The sequence below is a fragment of the Drosophila bipectinata genome, chromosome 2L (assembly GCF_030179905.1).
Source record: "Drosophila bipectinata strain 14024-0381.07 chromosome 2L, DbipHiC1v2, whole genome shotgun sequence".
NCBI lineage: Eukaryota > Metazoa > Arthropoda > Insecta > Diptera > Drosophilidae > Drosophila > Drosophila bipectinata.
This window is the reverse complement of record NC_091736.1, coordinates 11,612,997-11,628,355: the sequence shown is the minus strand read 5'-3', so window position 1 is coordinate 11,628,355 and position 15,359 is coordinate 11,612,997. Positions and strand designations below refer to the sequence as shown.

The following is a 15,359-nucleotide window of genomic DNA, read 5'->3' as shown; positions in this document are numbered from 1 at the left end:
TCTTTTTAACTCTACCTATTTTTTTTTAATAATGCTTATTTCTTTTTTTTATAGAGTCCCAATTAAACAAAAACAAAAGCTACAACATTTGGATAATCATTCGCTGTATTTAACGAATGGAATGTTACATATTTCCACTTTCAAGTAACACAATAAATAGTTTAATTTCGAAAACAATACTTCTTTATATCTACGATAACCTTAAATGCTATTAGTGGTTTTTATCTTAAAATAAGAGAGTACTTTCTCTACGAAGAATAGGGGGTGGGTGAGGTTTCACTGAGCTGGAAAAAATATATAAATTATATTAAAGAGCTTCTAAATATTCGGGCTTGGACACAGTGGATATTAAAGGTTGCGATAGTGAGATATAGAGAACTTGAAACTATACACCCAATTTAATGATAGGCTTAATTTTAACACAATGTTGTTGTGAGCTTAGTTCACTTTCGAATCGGAAGAGGTTGCCTATTGTTTGCGCATAAGCGAGCGTATCAGATATTGGTGATAACATTCTTGTTGCGATCGGCCAGGTTGTCGAAGTTTCCATGTGAGAAGGGCGTTCGCATGCGTCTGGTGAAGGAGCGGAGACATCGCTGGCCATCCAGGCTGTCTGGATTATTGTTAACCGCAAGGATATTAACTGAAATAGGGAGATTCAACACTATAGATTTATTTTATTTAATTTGTAGAGTAACTTACCCCTTTGTTCAAGTAATTTGATTTGTTTTTTGGCCTCCCTGAGCTTATTCATCAGAATCTCGTTCTTCCGCTTCTCTACGGTCAGCTCCAGGCCGAGCTGCAGCTTGCTCTTGGAGTCAACGGCGCTCAAAATTCTACAAAAATATCAAATTGCCGATTATGGAACCAAACTATAGTTGGGAAACTTACGGATGACTGAATATGGACTGCGATGTTGGCCTTTTCTCTGGATCCGGATGCATCATCTGGGCTATTAGTTCATTGAAATCCCGGCTTAAGCTGGGCAGAATGGGCACCTCGCCATTCCGCAGCTTGTGCCATTCCGGACCATTCTTCGGCAGCGGACCACCGCCGGCCACCTCAAAGAGCGTGATGCCAAGCGAAAAGATATCCGCCTTGAAGAGATTCGAGTAGTCCTCCTGCAGTATCTCCTTGGGCAAGTATCGACAGTCGCCCTCCTCGACGTACGGCTCCTTAACTGATGTCACATGGCCGAGGTCACCGATCTTGTACGTGACCAAGTTCTCTGAATGTCGCAGCTCCTCGTAAACGCTATCCATGCCATCGTCATCTTTGTTCTGCTGCGAATGCTCTTCGACATGCTTGTAGGCGTTGGGATTCTTTGTCGAGAAGATGTTCTCCGGCTTGAGGTCCATGTGCACCAGGTCATTGGAGTGGATGTAGCGCAGGCCTTCGATAACATGCATCAGCACAATCTTTAGTTCGGCTTCCCCCAAGCAGTGGTCTTGAATGCGTGCATGCAAGCTGCCACCATCGCAGAACTCATTCTGTATCAGCATATGGTCATCCTCCGCCCAGGCTGAGTAGTATCTAACTACGTTATCGTGTTTCCCCAATACGGCATGGGCCCAAACCTCGTTAAGGGCTCTTTTCCTGAAAGATGAACCACAATATTGTAGTCTTTGAAAAGAGAACAGTCTACAAAACTTACTCGAAGGAGCTGCCTGCCACCGGCTTCTTGCTTTTCTTGATCGCATAGATGCAGCCGTCCAGCCGGTTAACACATTGGAACACCACACCGAATTCCCCCACTCCGATCACGCTGACCTGCATGAACTCACGCTTGAACCGACTGATATTGGTGTCGTGCAGCGCCAGTCGCTTCGGCGCCTGCTGATGGATCTCCCGGGAGTCGCCGGCCTCCTCTGCGGCCTCGTCGTCCCAGGTGTCGCTGAGCAAGTACTTCTGCATGGCACTCACGTTCAGGTTGACGTTCTCTCGTCCGAACTGAGTGCGGCACCGCTTCTTGTTGTGAGCCAAGAGACCTGAAAATAAGAAATTCCGTGAGGATCATCCTGACCATCTGGTGATAATGCAACTTACTGTCTGGGGTGAAGGGATTAACATTGGCCGTGTCCTGGGCGGGAATGTTGCGGTTGTGCAGCGGCAAGGATCGTGGGCGCTCCGCCAGGCGGTAGGGCTCCTCACTGCGTCGGGATGCATTCATGGCAGCTGCGACTGCCGATAGATGGTTGCTGCACTGGGTGGTGGACTTTTGGAGGATCGTTTTCGGAGTGGCGGGGGTGCTGAAGAGGCGTAGAGCCCGCACCTTTTGGCACGGTGGCGACATGGAAACATCTCCATTCCCACTAGTGGTACTACTGGCTCCCTGCTCTATGGACATCTTTTTCTTTGGTTGGTTCGGCAGCGGACTGGCCCCCTCTGGCGTGTCCTTGTCAAAATCATCGTCGGCGAAGCGAAGCTTTCGCGGATTGAAGGGCTGCGGCGATGGAGACCGCGATCGCAGCTCGACGCTAGAATCCAGCGAAGTGACGCTCATCTCGTGTTCCGACTGGCGGAATGCCATGGTAGCTACTTAGCCAGGATACCCCGTAATTGACTTTTTCGGTTTTCAAGGCAATGTCTCACAAAAAAATAACTAACAAATTTGCAGCCAATGGTTAAAAAATGTAAAAAAACAAAACACAAAACAATATTGAACTAGAAGAATGTTGCAATTAGTGTGACCGTAGCTGGAGCGCCAAAAAAATGCCAAGATCACTTCCAAATGAGTACTAAAACGTAAGATATATAAATTCGCTTTTGTCAAAAAAAAACAGAAGCGTAAACTGAGACGTCTATTATAAAAATATAAACATAACAATATCATTGACTAACTCCAGTTGGTTCTCGAAAAATCTGTCAATTTATTAACGACGCAATTACGTAAGCCGGTGAACACATGAAAACTGTACTAAAAACGTAACATCATAGACGGCGTTACCAGATCAACTACTTATCGATCTTCAACGTGGTACTAAAATCAACCCCCGCCAGTATAATTCAAAATTCGTCTTTTTTTTGGCATTTAATTTATTGATTGAATAATTGTGTAGTGTTCAGCGCATTTGCTATATAATTGAAACACACATCCAAGAATCCATACATAGGTATTGTTTAATCCTTAACTAACACATCAATGTTTGAATAATTAATTATGCACTGTTCCAAGACTTAATTAATTAATGAAAATTTAAACACATCGTACAGAGTTGGAGTCGAATTATCAACTGTATTGAGATTTAATATGGGCGTTAAAGTTAAAAAAATGTTTTGAATTGACATTAAAATGGTCTTCGTCTCCTCCTTAGCATTCGAGTATAATTCCAGGGTTAGCGAATAATTTCAAAAGCAAATAAGTTTTTTTTTTAAAAAGCAAACATGACTAGATCGATACACTTTGCGTCTGCCGATCCGTTCTTTAAATCTCTTCCTCTGTCAGATGACGTTCGAAAGCTCTTCCTCAGAATGTGCTTCTTCTTGTTTTTTTTCTTTTGGAACAGAATAATACCCAAGTGCGTCTACTCGAGAGTTCCACTATAAATAAAATCCTTAACTAATATGGATCTGGACAACTAAACTTTAAACGGGATACTGAATGAAAAGTAGTTTTTTTTTGGGAAATCTATCTGTCTGTTGCTACATGTGTAAAGGATTGGGAATGCGGGAAGTCCAGTTGCCAGTCGCCCCATTTCTCTCCGGCATCAGAGGGGTTGCAGCTCAGGGCCGTTTATTTCGCCGTTCTGGCCTCGTCTGCATCCATCCGGTGTCGCTAGTCCCTGAACGGGGATCGTGAGGCGGACGAATCGGCACGGCGCCTGGGCGGCGAGCCACGACGCGCTGCCGGTGACGCCGAACGGGATCTGGATCTGGAGCGTGAGGGCCTCACGCGATCATCATCATCGTCGTCGTAGCGCCTCTTCGGCGGTGGCGGTGATTCCACAGCTCCGCTGCCTCCGTTGCGTTCATGGTCACTGTATCGGGTCGCCGAACCGTTCTCCTCGCGTCCATTTGATCGTCCCGAGCGACGGCCGACGGAGCCAGCAGAGCGACTGCGTGACCGGGTGCCGGACTTGGAGCGAGTGCGTCGACGACGGGATGTACTGCGAGATCTGCTCAGCGAGTTGCTTCTGAAAAGGACATGGAACAGGATGAGAATTTTGTATGTCTTTCATGCTTAGAGTACTTCCAACCCAATCCTTATTCCTACATTATAAAACATCTACGATTCATACAATTATATAGTTTTTATTCACAAGCCACATCACATACATATATCTAAACCTCTTAAGTGGTATCCCAGAACCCAGAAGATCCTCTCAATGCTTGCCTCCTTTCTTCTTGTAATGCTTATGACCGTGCTTCTTGGAGCCCTTCTCGCCGTGCTCCTTTTTGTCCTCGAAGCTGTCGCCATATTTCTCCTCCTTCTTATACTTCTTATGGTCCTCGTCGTGGTGGCCCTTCTTGTAGTGTCCGTGGTGCTTCTTGTGACCCTTCTTCTTGCCAGCCTCGTGCTTCTCGCCCTTCTTGGCTTCACCGTGCTCCTCGGCGTGATGATGGTGCTCCTTTCCGTACTTCTTGTGGTGGCCGCCCTTGTGCTCGTCATCGTAGAACTTCTTCTCCTTGAAGTACTCGTCCTTGTTGAACTTCTTGTGGTACTCTAGGTTCTTGTGCCCCTTCTTGTGTTTCTTTTTGTGATGATGCTTTCCCCCCTTCTTGTGTGATCCGTGCTCGTGCTTCTCTCCATGCTCGTGTTTCTCGCCATAGTTCTTCTTCTTCTTGGATCCCTTGTCGCCGTGATGGTGTTCATGATCCTCCAGTTCGTGATGTTTCTTTTCGTCCTCCTCCCATTCCTTGTGCTTCTTGTGTCCTTCCTCACCCTTGTGCTCCTCGTCGCCAAACTTCTTCTTCTCGAACTTGCTGCCGCCTTCTTCCTCTTCCTCGGAAGAGGACTCCTCCTTCTTTTTGGCTGCCGCGTAAGTTAGCAACAGTCCCAGGACCAGCAGCAGCTTCAGGTAACTGCCCATTTCGCATTGTCTTCTCTATCAACTGGCCACAGTTGGAGTGGCTACAGCTTTTATATTCCTCCGTGGACCACAAAATGCCTCGGGGGCATGATGCAAGCAAACCTCTGGGCCTGACGTAAAACCGATATGCTTCATTGGTCCACCTCACCGCAATAAATCGAACTCGTTGCAAGTGAGAAATTGGCCTCCAAATTGTGGCCAGCTTCTAAGTGAAGTAATAATTCTAGAAATAATATTTGTTTTACCTTCTACTTCCTGTTGTTTCGAAATTTTACATTTTATTTCTAATGTACAACAAAAACGTGACTTTTTTTTTAGATATATAATTATAAAAACCTATGTGTTACCGTAAGGTATTCTAATAACTAAGTTTAGACTTTACAACTAATGCCAGTCGGCAGCCAGAAATAATACTACTCCTGGTGCTTGGACTTCTTCTTTTTCTTGGCTGGTGTGGGCTCGTCAGCGGGCTCTGGCGCTGCTGCCTCTTCTGGAGCCTCCTCATCCTTCTGCTTCTTCTTTTTCTTCTTCTTCTTCTCCGACTTGATCTCAGCCTCCTCCTGCTCCTCCTCGGCAGGCTCCTCCTTGATCAGCTCCTTCTTGATGGGAGTCTGTTCGGACTCCGAGTGCTTACGCTTCTTAATGTTCAAGGTGTTATCCGCCTCGGGTTGGTACGTGAACACCTCACTAAAAGAAATATGAATGGATATGTTAGTAAGAGTATGTTATCGACTGGAAATTGGATACCAATGGATGGTCAACAATATTTCAGTCAGACAGCCAAGGTTTATCTTCATCGTAATCAGAGAATTGCGAAACCTTTTTGGTATCATCATTTGAAATATGTTTGAAAACCAAATGCATTGACTTTCGACACCCACCTCTTGGCCTGGTACTTCTCGAACTTCGCCTTGGCCTTGCCGGTGCCGGAAATCTTGCGCAGGTTTCCTTCCTCCAACAGCCGGAGGCGCGACTCCAGCTTCACCTTGTGCGCAGCTCCCAGCTCGAACGTGGCTTCCTCACCGAAGGCGTCCACTCTGGTGGCCAGCGATGCTTTGGCGGCAAGTGAACGCGACATTTTTCCCTTGTTTTTCTGGCTGGCCTGACCCACCAGCTGGGCGTGGTAGATAAGACCGTATTTCGGTGTGTCCTTCTTGGTCTTCAGGGCACGGAAGAGGGCCTTTTCGGCGCCCAGAATTTGTACCGTTGACGACGGATGCTTGGCCAGGTTAATAAGGGAACCCGCGTGGGCAATCAATCGTGCTCCCACTGTGTCGCCCACGAGGACGGTCAGATTGGGAGCCATGGCCATCATCCTGGCCTTGAGGTAGTCGTACAGATGGGTGCGGTAGTCGTTGATGGAAATGATTTCATCGCACAGGCACTGGATGTTCAGCACATCCTCCTCTGAGATTTCAGTACCCATCGATATCTCGGCCGCCTCCTTCACCTTCTCCTCCACGTCTTCGGGCAGAATGTCCGACAGATCGGCCGTGGACATCTGGTCCCTGGTTCCCACCAGTTTAATGGTCTTCACGAAGGCAATGTTGTCTGTGATGATCTTACCCAGCTCGGGAAAATGCCAGCCGTACCACTCGCGAGCCCTCATCATGTAGTTGTTGAGCTCCTTGTCCAGATCATCCAGCAGACACTGGGCCTGCACGATCATCGTGTCGATTTTGTCCGGTGAAAATTTCAACTTGTAGCGTGACAGCGAGTGGGCCAGACCCAGAGCCATGGCAGTCATTTCCCGCTTGGGCAGGCCACCCAGCAGACTGTCGGCCTGCTGACGAATGCAGCGCATCAGCTCCTGCACACCCGTGTTGTAGACGCACTGCACAGACAACTTGTCCTTGATGGCGGTGCCCAACTTGGCGTCAGCGACCAGCAACTGGGACTGCACCTCATCGACGAGCAACTTCTTGAGAGTTTTCTTTAGCGGCTTGGCCACCTTACCCTCCACCGCCGCCGTGGCAGCGGCCAGCGCCTCTGTGGTGTCGTTGAATTTCTCAAAGTGTTTCAGTTTCAACAGTTTGTTGGCCCGCTCCGGAGTCTCAAATTCCAGGTACAGATTGTCTACCTGTTCGAGTTTCTTTTCGTCCAGCAACTTGAAAATGGCGTAGCCCGCCGGCGTTTCGTATAGAACAAACATCGTAGCACCGTTTGTTCATACACTATTTAATTTTAATTTAAAATTAAAAACTCTCAACAGCCAGCACGCAGCAACTTAACCTTCTTTTCCGTAAGCCGCGTGTAAAAGAAAATCCAAAGTGAAGCGTGAGCACGTGTACCGTCGTCGGACAAGGTTGCCACTCGATTCGCGTTTAACAGCACACTTTACAGCACACAATTCACTATCGTTAATTAACCACGAAAATAATCTTACGATAATAAACCTATTACTACCAAATTATAAGTAAAAATTAATAAATCTTTAAGAAAATTTAAAGGTTTTTTAAAAATCGATTTAAAAGCTAAATACATTTTTTTATATAGATAATGTTTGAAAATCTTTTCGCGCTAACAGCCCGCTTGTGATTTAACATTGGTAGGGAGGAAGAACATCGCTTCGTTTGAATTTCTCACCACGAAACCGTGCCATCTCACCACACCCTAGAAAATTCAAAATTTTTGCTTGGCACATACACACATACTAAAACACATACATATGCATGTATGCGAATCTCGCCATGTTTCAAAAAGGAACAATATTTTGCTAATACCCTGAATGGAAAAGGCACGAGACTTACCTGCGACGTCTGGGCTTCCGATCCCGGCAATGGCGTGCAAAGTGTCCTCGTCCGCCACACTCGTAGCACTTATCATCGCCTCTTCCTCCGCCACCGCCTCCACGGTCGCGTCCTCCTCCTCCACCGCCGCCTCCTCCACCACCACCGCCAGATCTGGCGTATTTGCCCGTGGACAGTTCCACACGGGCCCTGCGTCCACACACAGTCCGGCCGTCCAATCCGCGTACAGCGTCCGCCGCGTCCCGGGCGCTCTCGAACTCAACAAAGGCGAAGCCCGGTGGGTTGCGGGCGATCCAAACACTGCGAAGACTTCCATAGGCCCCAAACACATACTCCAGGTCGTTCTTGCGGGCGTTGTTGCCCAGGTCTCCGACATAGACCTTTCTATCGCTGGGATGCCGCGACATTTTTCCAAACTGTTTCTCCGAATAAGCAATTGCTACTTTGTCAGCTGAAGCGGGGTAGAAAAAAAATCAATGGGCCACGAAAACTGTTCACTTGCAACTCCTTGCTGGGAAGCTTCTTAGTTGTCCGCGCACTGGGATCGTTTTTGGTCTCAGGATGCGATCGGCAACGGAGAATGGGTTTTATTTCCTGTTTATTGCAGCACAAAACTCATTTTACCGGGTAGCAAAGCAGAAAAAACGGCGGCTTTCGACAGCCCAATGTGACCGTATTAAGAAAATTATTTTTGCAAATTGGCAGTATGACCGTAGGCTGCCTTTTTGATAATGGAGTTCTTTATATTATTTTAATTTTTTTATATTAAAAGTCCAAAGTTCTCAAAAATTTCCTAGTCCTCGCCTATCATAACAGCAGCTCCTGCATAAAATATCTTTGAATTTTGCTGAACTTCTGCTGAATTTATAAATTTTGAACTCCCATAAATCTTTTTCTGGAACTCCTCCTGTCTAAAATATGTTTTATAACAGGCTTATACGCCGAAAATTCAATGGAGATTAAACTTTGTATTTCGTTGTGGTAGCATTGAATTTTTTTAATACAATCTATATTTAAAAAAATAAATTATGTTGCTTAATTTACAAATGTAAACAATCCATTTATATATAATGTGTCAGATCTGGTAGCACTTGTCTGTTAAAGTAGCCATATAGATTTATAGGTAAAAAAAATAGAGCTGGTTTTCAATTTTCTAAAATACTAAAACTTTTATAATTATTCAAAACAGCTTAATAATTATGTCAACATTTAGTTTTCATTGATATAAAATATTCTTTTAAAAAATTTGGATTAGCATAATCAGATCTGGTAGCACCCCTCCATAAAAAGTAGCCAGATAGTTTCTTAGGTAAAACTGCACGCAGCCCTGGTTTTAAATTTGCTTGGTTACATTAAACGTGGCGGTGGCGAGTCTATCATAAGTTAGGTTATATCGTATGCATCAAAATCATACAATTATTTATAAGCTAGTTTTTTAAGGAAAAAACACTTAAATTTAGTGAATTTGCAGTGCGAAATCTTTAAAAAACCACAGACGAACACTTGGCACAAACGGTAAGAATGGAGAACTATTGAAAATCACATTTTACATAACAATTACGGTGCTTTAACAAAATGCCTGCCTTTCCAAAACGCCTGGGTACCTGACGCAGCTGCCATTGCTGGTGTGTTGGTGTGTAGTTTTTTTTCGGCCCGTTCAACTGTGGCTCTTTGTTTTCTTGGCCAACGCTCGAGGCCCTTGATCCGTGCAAGTCTGCATTTTGGCATGGGGCATTGGTTTTCGTGCCACTTTCGGCATTCTTTTTCCATCAAAGTGGAAAATTTCATATTTTTATACATACACAGAAAAAATGCTATGTATAACACCACACCAACACTGGCAGAGCCACGCACACACCACCGCAATTCGTTCGGTTTGCTCTGTCGGCGCACACACACACCAACGCGCGCACCGTACGGCCAGCTCATGCACTCACACATTGCCAATAGATTGCGGTGCAAAATACAAAATCATGCGAAATTTTTAAAATTGCGTAGTAGAAATCTTGTTTAATTTTGTTACATTTCCCCCGGCACGTAAGTGCAGACCCAAGAAGGGTCAATCGAATTGTGATTCGGTGATATGTGTGTGTTTTGCCGGTTTTCCTCCATAATTATAACAATGCTATTTTATGAGACAAAAAAAAAAAAAAAGAAATTTTGGTTTATGTGAAATGTGTTCCCGATTTAAAGAATTTAGGCCCAACAGCATTTCTTCGGATTTCTTTGTTGTAGCATTTTTTCATCTGGCACGTCTTCCATTTTGTTTTTTTTTTTCTTCGCTGCCGTCGCCGCCGCTGTTGCCTGCTTCTGCCGTGGTGAATTTTCCACACACTATCGGTGCTATTCATTCATTTGTTAGAGCAGACAGTGAACTCTACTAGAGCCAAGGAATCCGACTTGTGGAAAAGAAATTCAAACTGAAGTGTTTGTTTTATTTTGTACGAAATTAACATTTCATCTGGTTTCTTGGCGGAGGGCATTGCTTTTTGGTGCGTTTCTTTGAGCTGTCCATTCGCTTTCACGTCGCTCTTGGCGTTGCCACATGTTTTCACTTGCCAATAAAAAATTTGGGAAAAACGAGACTCCTAAATTAAAATCTGCTCCAGAATTCGAGAGAATTAATTCCTAAAAACTCAAATATTGGTGGTGCAATTAGTGTTTACGTAGCCGACATATGTATATCTGGCAATCTCCTGGCAAATGGCGCGCAAATGTGGTGAACCGGCGGCGGCTCTCTTTTCACCTTGGAAATAAGTTCGTTGTTCTCATTGATAGGCGGCGTGTGTATGTGTGTGTGTGGGTGTGAGGCTGGGGACATGGCTGCAGCAACAACAACGCCGCTAGTGACACAGCGAAAAGAAAACAATACTTTCACGTAGCAGTGTAAAAGCGAGTGAAAGAAGAAGACCCCGTGCTCTTACCCCCTACTCCTCTACCCTACCCCCTGACCAGGGCGAGCTGAGCGTTGCAAACAAGCCAACAAACTTGTGAACGTGTACAAAAAGCAGTTAGACGGCAAAATCACACTCACAGATACTGTGGAATGTCTGGCAGTGTGGGTACCGGCCGGTTGCCTACCTGTGCCTTTCATAATTATCTTCGTCTATTTCGGTTGGATAAATGTGTGTTTGTGTGTGTGTGTGTCTTTTTTTTGTCATCTGCACACTTCCACTTATTCGCACCCATCGAGATCAGTCAGTCCAGTCTTTAAAAGCCAGCCAATAACCGACTTAATAAAGCCATGATTTCTTAAATTCTATCTTTGTATCTTTCCATGTGCCTGCTACCAACCAACAAACAACAACTACAACACCACTACCACTACAAAAACAACGATGTGTAGAAAGTTACGTGTAAACGTCGTGGCTTTTGTTTAATTGTTTTGAAGAACAAGAACTTTGGCAACGTTGAAACCAAGCTTAAATATATAACCAACCACTAAAATAATAGCAACATCAAAAAAGTGTAAAAAATTTTTAGAGTGCTCCCCCAAAAAAAAAACCATTGAAGACACATAATTTCTTTGCACCCCGTGTTACCAAAAAAGCGGCAAGATTACGTCAATTATTGAAAACCTACCCGGCGCTATAGCTCACAACCATAACCAAAATAACATCATGGAGGAAGACGAAAGGGGCAAACTGTTTGTGGGCGGCCTATCCTGGGAGACGACGCAGGAGAATCTGTCGCGCTATTTCTGCCGCTTCGGAGACATCATCGACTGTGTGGTGATGAAGAACAATGAGAGCGGAAGGTCACGCGGCTTCGGCTTTGTAACCTTTGCCGATCCCACCAACGTCAACCACGTGCTGCAGAATGGTCCGCACACGCTGGACGGACGCACGATCGATCCGAAGCCGTGCAATCCGCGCACTCTGCAGAAGCCGAAGAAGGGCGGCGGCTACAAGGTCTTCCTGGGTGGCCTGCCATCGAACGTCACCGAGACGGATCTGCGTACTTTCTTTGGTCGATATGGCAAGGTCACCGAGGTGGTGATCATGTACGACCAGGAGAAAAAGAAGTCCCGCGGATTTGGCTTCCTCTCTTTCGAGGAAGAGTCGTCGGTGGAGCACGTTACTAACGAGCGCTACATCAATCTGAATGGCAAGCAGGTATGTAATGGCAATCGATACTCCTTTCATGTATTATATTGTAATAAAATATTTATTTTTGTTTAATTATTTTGTAGTATTAAGTGAATATCATCATTTGAATAAAAACAATTTGTTATTTCCCAGGTCGAGATCAAGAAGGCCGAGCCTCGTGATGGATCTGGTGGCCAGAACTCCAACAATAGCACCGTTGGCGGCGCCTATGGCAAGCTTGGCAACGAGTGCAGCCACTGGGGACCTCATCATGCTCCGATCAACATGATGCAGGGCCAAAATGGTCAGATGGGTGGACCTCCACTAAACATGCCCATCGGAGCGCCGAACATGATGCCTGGTTACCAGGGCTGGGGTACATCTCCGCAGCAGCAGCAGTATGGATATGGAAATAGCGGCCCGGGATCGTACCAAGGATGGGGAGCACCCCCAGGCCCCCAGGGACCTCCGCCGCAATGGTCTAACTACGCTGGACCACAGCAGACGCAGGGTTATGGCGGTTACGACATGTACAACTCTACTTCAACTGGAGCTCCTTCGGGACCATCAGGCGGCGGTAGCTGGAATACGTGGAACATGCCGCCCAACTCGGCCGGCCCGACTGGAGCCCCTGGAGCTGGAGCAGGCACTGCCACGGACATGTATTCGCGAGCTCAGACCTGGGCAGCGGGCGGTCCATCAACCACCGGGCCAGTAGGTGGCATGCCTCGCACCGGACCGGGAAACTCGGCTTCGAAGTCGGGATCTGAATACGATTACGGCGGCTATGGGTCCGGTTACGACTACGACTACAGCAACTACGTGAAGCAGGAAGGAGCCTCTAACTACGCAGCTGGACCGAGGTCGGCGTATGGCAACGACAGCTCCACGCAGCCACCCTATGCAGCCTCGCAGGCTGTCTAAAGCGGAAGCTTTTAGATCATTCTGTGGAGTATAAGGATAAGGAGGAGTAGGAGTAGGAGTTGTAGGAGTAGCAGAGCCGTCGGTATTGTCCTCGTCGGTGAATGATGAAGAAAAAAAAGATGGTGGTAATTGTAAGCTAAAGCGTCGTCTGTTCGTTTTTATTTCAGATCAGATCAGTTGTTGAAATTAATATTTAAAACTCTTGTACAACTATAATTTAAAGCGAAACAAATTTAACACAAGAATACCTAGAGACAAGTCAGATTCATAGATATACATGTATGTTCTATAGAAATGAGTATGTAATTTATAGGAAAAACATCAGAACACCCATTCAGACGAGAACATTATTTCTTTCATGCGCCTCACTTAAAAAACTCACGATCATTTTCCTGTATCCCATATATATATATATATAAACAAAAATTGAAACAAACAAACACCTACAAACCAATCAGCCAGAATCAACTAACAAGAACTACCCAACCAACTAAAACCCGTAGATACATACGATACATGGCATTAACAAAAAAAAAACAAATAGAAATGTGAAGAATTAAAAGTAATGATTTACAAGTATAAAGTTTAGCTAATTAGACACAAGATCAAGATGAAAGAGTGCGAAATACCAACACAAAGAAAATAAGAACTTATAATTTTATTTAAAAAGTAAAAAGTAAACGAGTAAAGGTCCCCTTAATTACTAAAATTAGTAAATACAAATTCGAAATTGTACATTTTAAAGCAAAAACACGTCGGCCATCGCTTCGCCTCTCTGGCCTCCTATTCTAGATCGTGTGTTGCATTATCTATCGGCGGTAACCTGGCGACAAGGTTAAGCGGAAATTCGAAAAGGAATCAATAATACCATAGATAATGATACCGAGAACTCTATGCTTGCCTTAGCCTCAGTGACTCATTGGCCGTGCTATGGTTAATTATGACGGCAATTTCTTCCTCAGGAATATATTGCGATTTTATGGCACTCTGTTGATTTAAGCCATTACTAATTGACTCATTGGCCAGTAAGTCATGCATTTCACGGTCGGATAAATGAGGGGGAGAATGAGCAGGATTGGGGCGGGACCGACATGGGAAAGATACGTTACAAAATTAAAAATTTACCATTAAAGTAAACAAAACAAAACTAGCTAAAAGTTAAACTACATATATAAAGAAACCTAATTAATAAGCGTATGTCGTCGTTTACATCTAAGCGAAAGTTGAACTTGAACTAGAATTATATAGTGCGTTGGATTTATTATTTAGTTAAAGCGAGGTGAAGAGTAACATGAAGAAGCCAAGCAGCAGCAGCATGATAAAGATTGATTATAATGGATATGGAAATCAACAAACAAAAAAAAAACCACAAAAAATACGAAACACACTCTTAACAAATATACATAAAACTATATACATACATACTTATATACAATATATATACACATATATATTTAACAAGTATAAACAAGGAAACTAAAACGAAAAAAAAATGATTAAAAAAAAGAGCAAAAGGAAACGTAAATTTAAAGCTACAGTTAATGAGAGTATAAAAAAAGAGGGAAGCAGCAGCAGGCGTAGTACGGAGAAAATAGGACAAGTTTAAAATACGATGCTTAGAGTTGCGTTGCACATTTTTTTTTTGGAAATTTTCATCGTTTGCCAAGCAGACAAGAACAGCAGGATGATCTAACGACAACCAGCTAAGAGAGTGTGCACTACAAACATCAGTTAATAACATAACAAACAACACCATAACGCACACGCACTTACACTTAACCCCATTTTTGGTAACAACAACCACAGAACAGAAGCAAGACAGCAGAGGGAGGTAAATGGATAATAAAGCAAGAGAGCAAGAGGAAGTTAATTGCATAAAAAAGCAAGCAGAAAAGTTTAATTGATTATGAACATAACATATATATATATATATATCTTTAATTACTTATACATATTTACTCTTAACTACTCTGCACGCTCACTAACCGAGCGTGCACTGTCTGTAAAACATGATGAAAGTAAACTATTTTAATGATGATTATATGATTGCGATTTTACAATTTATTATTACAAAAACGAAAAGGAGAAAAAAAAACAACAAAACAAAATGAGAAACATATTATATGCTAATACCTTTACAATACACATATATTATAAAATATGAAGTAATTTTTTCTATTAAATACCATACACTAATTTTTAATTTGTTTATTTACAACAAATCGATTTACAATACATACATTTAATTACAATATACAATACCATACTTTACTTTATTTTCGGTGATTTATTGCTTAGTGTTCTTCGTATAATTTTTACTCTACAACAAACAACAAAACCAATCCTACAGATATAAATTCCTAATATAATTTCGTTTAAATTACAAATACATATGCTTACATTTTATAACTAATTATAAAGTTAAAAAAAAACAAAAAAACAACCACAAAACGAAAGCAAACAATGCAAAGTAAAGTAAAACGTGTGAAAAACGTTTCGATTTTTGAAAAAAAAAACCCACATCTTTCAAATTTTATTGAAATATTCTACCTATTTTTGTTAACTTG

At 43.6% G+C, this 15,359-nt stretch overlaps 4 protein-coding genes and 1 non-coding gene across 5 annotated transcripts; 1 reads left to right on the top strand and 4 right to left on the bottom strand.

Moving 5' to 3' along the window:
- Window positions 1–87: 87 nt before the first annotated feature.
- Wee1 (Wee1 kinase) lies at window positions 88–2,748 on the bottom strand. The gene is made up of 5 exons (XM_017243687.3): window positions 2,047–2,748; window positions 1,655–1,988; window positions 892–1,596; window positions 703–836; window positions 88–643 (listed from the first exon to the last, which is right to left on the bottom strand). The coding sequence occupies exons 1-5, from the start codon at window positions 2,528–2,530 to the stop codon at window positions 495–497; spliced, it is 1,806 nt and encodes a 601-aa protein (XP_017099176.2). The 5' UTR covers window positions 2,531–2,748; the 3' UTR covers window positions 88–494.
- A 462-nt stretch (window positions 2,749–3,210) lies between these two features.
- On the bottom strand, window positions 3,211–8,470 carry x16 (x16 splicing factor). The gene is made up of 2 exons (XM_017243475.3): window positions 7,781–8,470; window positions 3,211–4,133 (listed from the first exon to the last, which is right to left on the bottom strand). The coding sequence occupies exons 1-2, from the start codon at window positions 8,185–8,187 to the stop codon at window positions 3,776–3,778; spliced, it is 765 nt and encodes a 254-aa protein (XP_017098964.2). The 5' UTR covers window positions 8,188–8,470; the 3' UTR covers window positions 3,211–3,775.
- Window positions 5,283–7,308, bottom strand: nop5 (nop5 ribonucleoprotein). The gene is made up of 2 exons (XM_017243471.3): window positions 5,912–7,308; window positions 5,283–5,717 (listed from the first exon to the last, which is right to left on the bottom strand). The coding sequence occupies exons 1-2, from the start codon at window positions 7,180–7,182 to the stop codon at window positions 5,444–5,446; spliced, it is 1,545 nt and encodes a 514-aa protein (XP_017098960.2). The 5' UTR covers window positions 7,183–7,308; the 3' UTR covers window positions 5,283–5,443.
- On the bottom strand, window positions 5,799–5,870 carry LOC122321735 (small nucleolar RNA SNORD53/SNORD92). The gene has a single exon (XR_006246256.1). It is a non-coding gene; the product is annotated as a small nucleolar RNA SNORD53/SNORD92 (small nucleolar RNA).
- A 661-nt stretch (window positions 8,471–9,131) lies between the features above and the next one.
- Window positions 9,132–15,051, top strand: Hrb27C (Heterogeneous nuclear ribonucleoprotein at 27C). The gene is made up of 3 exons (XM_017243474.3): window positions 9,132–9,295; window positions 11,127–11,895; window positions 12,022–15,051. The coding sequence occupies exons 2-3, from the start codon at window positions 11,401–11,403 to the stop codon at window positions 12,790–12,792; spliced, it is 1,266 nt and encodes a 421-aa protein (XP_017098963.1). The 5' UTR covers window positions 9,132–9,295; window positions 11,127–11,400; the 3' UTR covers window positions 12,793–15,051.
- The last annotated feature ends 308 nt before the right edge of the window (window positions 15,052–15,359 follow it).

What these genes read in the sequence shown, in the direction of transcription:
- Wee1 (XM_017243687.3), bottom strand. Translation starts at nt 2,530, where the DNA reads ATGGCATTCCGCCAGTCGGAACACGAGATGAGCGTCACTTCGCTGGAT. An exon ending in TAATCCCTTCACCCCAGACA is followed by an intron (nt 1,989 to 2,046) that starts GTAAGTTGCATT and finishes TCTTATTTTCAG; the next exon opens with GTCTCTTGGCTCACAACAAG. An exon ending in CAAATTACTTGAACAAAGGG is followed by an intron (nt 644 to 702) that starts GTAAGTTACTCT and finishes TCCCTATTTCAG; the next exon opens with TTAATATCCTTGCGGTTAAC.
- nop5 (XM_017243471.3), bottom strand. Translation starts at nt 7,182, where the DNA reads ATGTTTGTTCTATACGAAACGCCGGCGGGCTACGCCATTTTCAAGTTG. An exon ending in GAGAAGTACCAGGCCAAGAG is followed by an intron (nt 5,718 to 5,911) that starts GTGGGTGTCGAA and finishes TATTTCTTTTAG; the next exon opens with TGAGGTGTTCACGTACCAAC.
- x16 (XM_017243475.3), bottom strand. Translation starts at nt 8,187, where the DNA reads ATGTCGCGGCATCCCAGCGATAGAAAGGTCTATGTCGGAGACCTGGGC. An exon ending in CGGAAGCCCAGACGTCGCAG is followed by an intron (nt 4,134 to 7,780) that starts GTAAGTCTCGTG and finishes TGTCCTTTTCAG; the next exon opens with AAGCAACTCGCTGAGCAGAT.
- Hrb27C (XM_017243474.3), top strand. Translation starts at nt 11,401, where the DNA reads ATGGAGGAAGACGAAAGGGGCAAACTGTTTGTGGGCGGCCTATCCTGG. An exon ending in TCAATCTGAATGGCAAGCAG is followed by an intron (nt 11,896 to 12,021) that starts GTATGTAATGGC and finishes GTTATTTCCCAG; the next exon opens with GTCGAGATCAAGAAGGCCGA.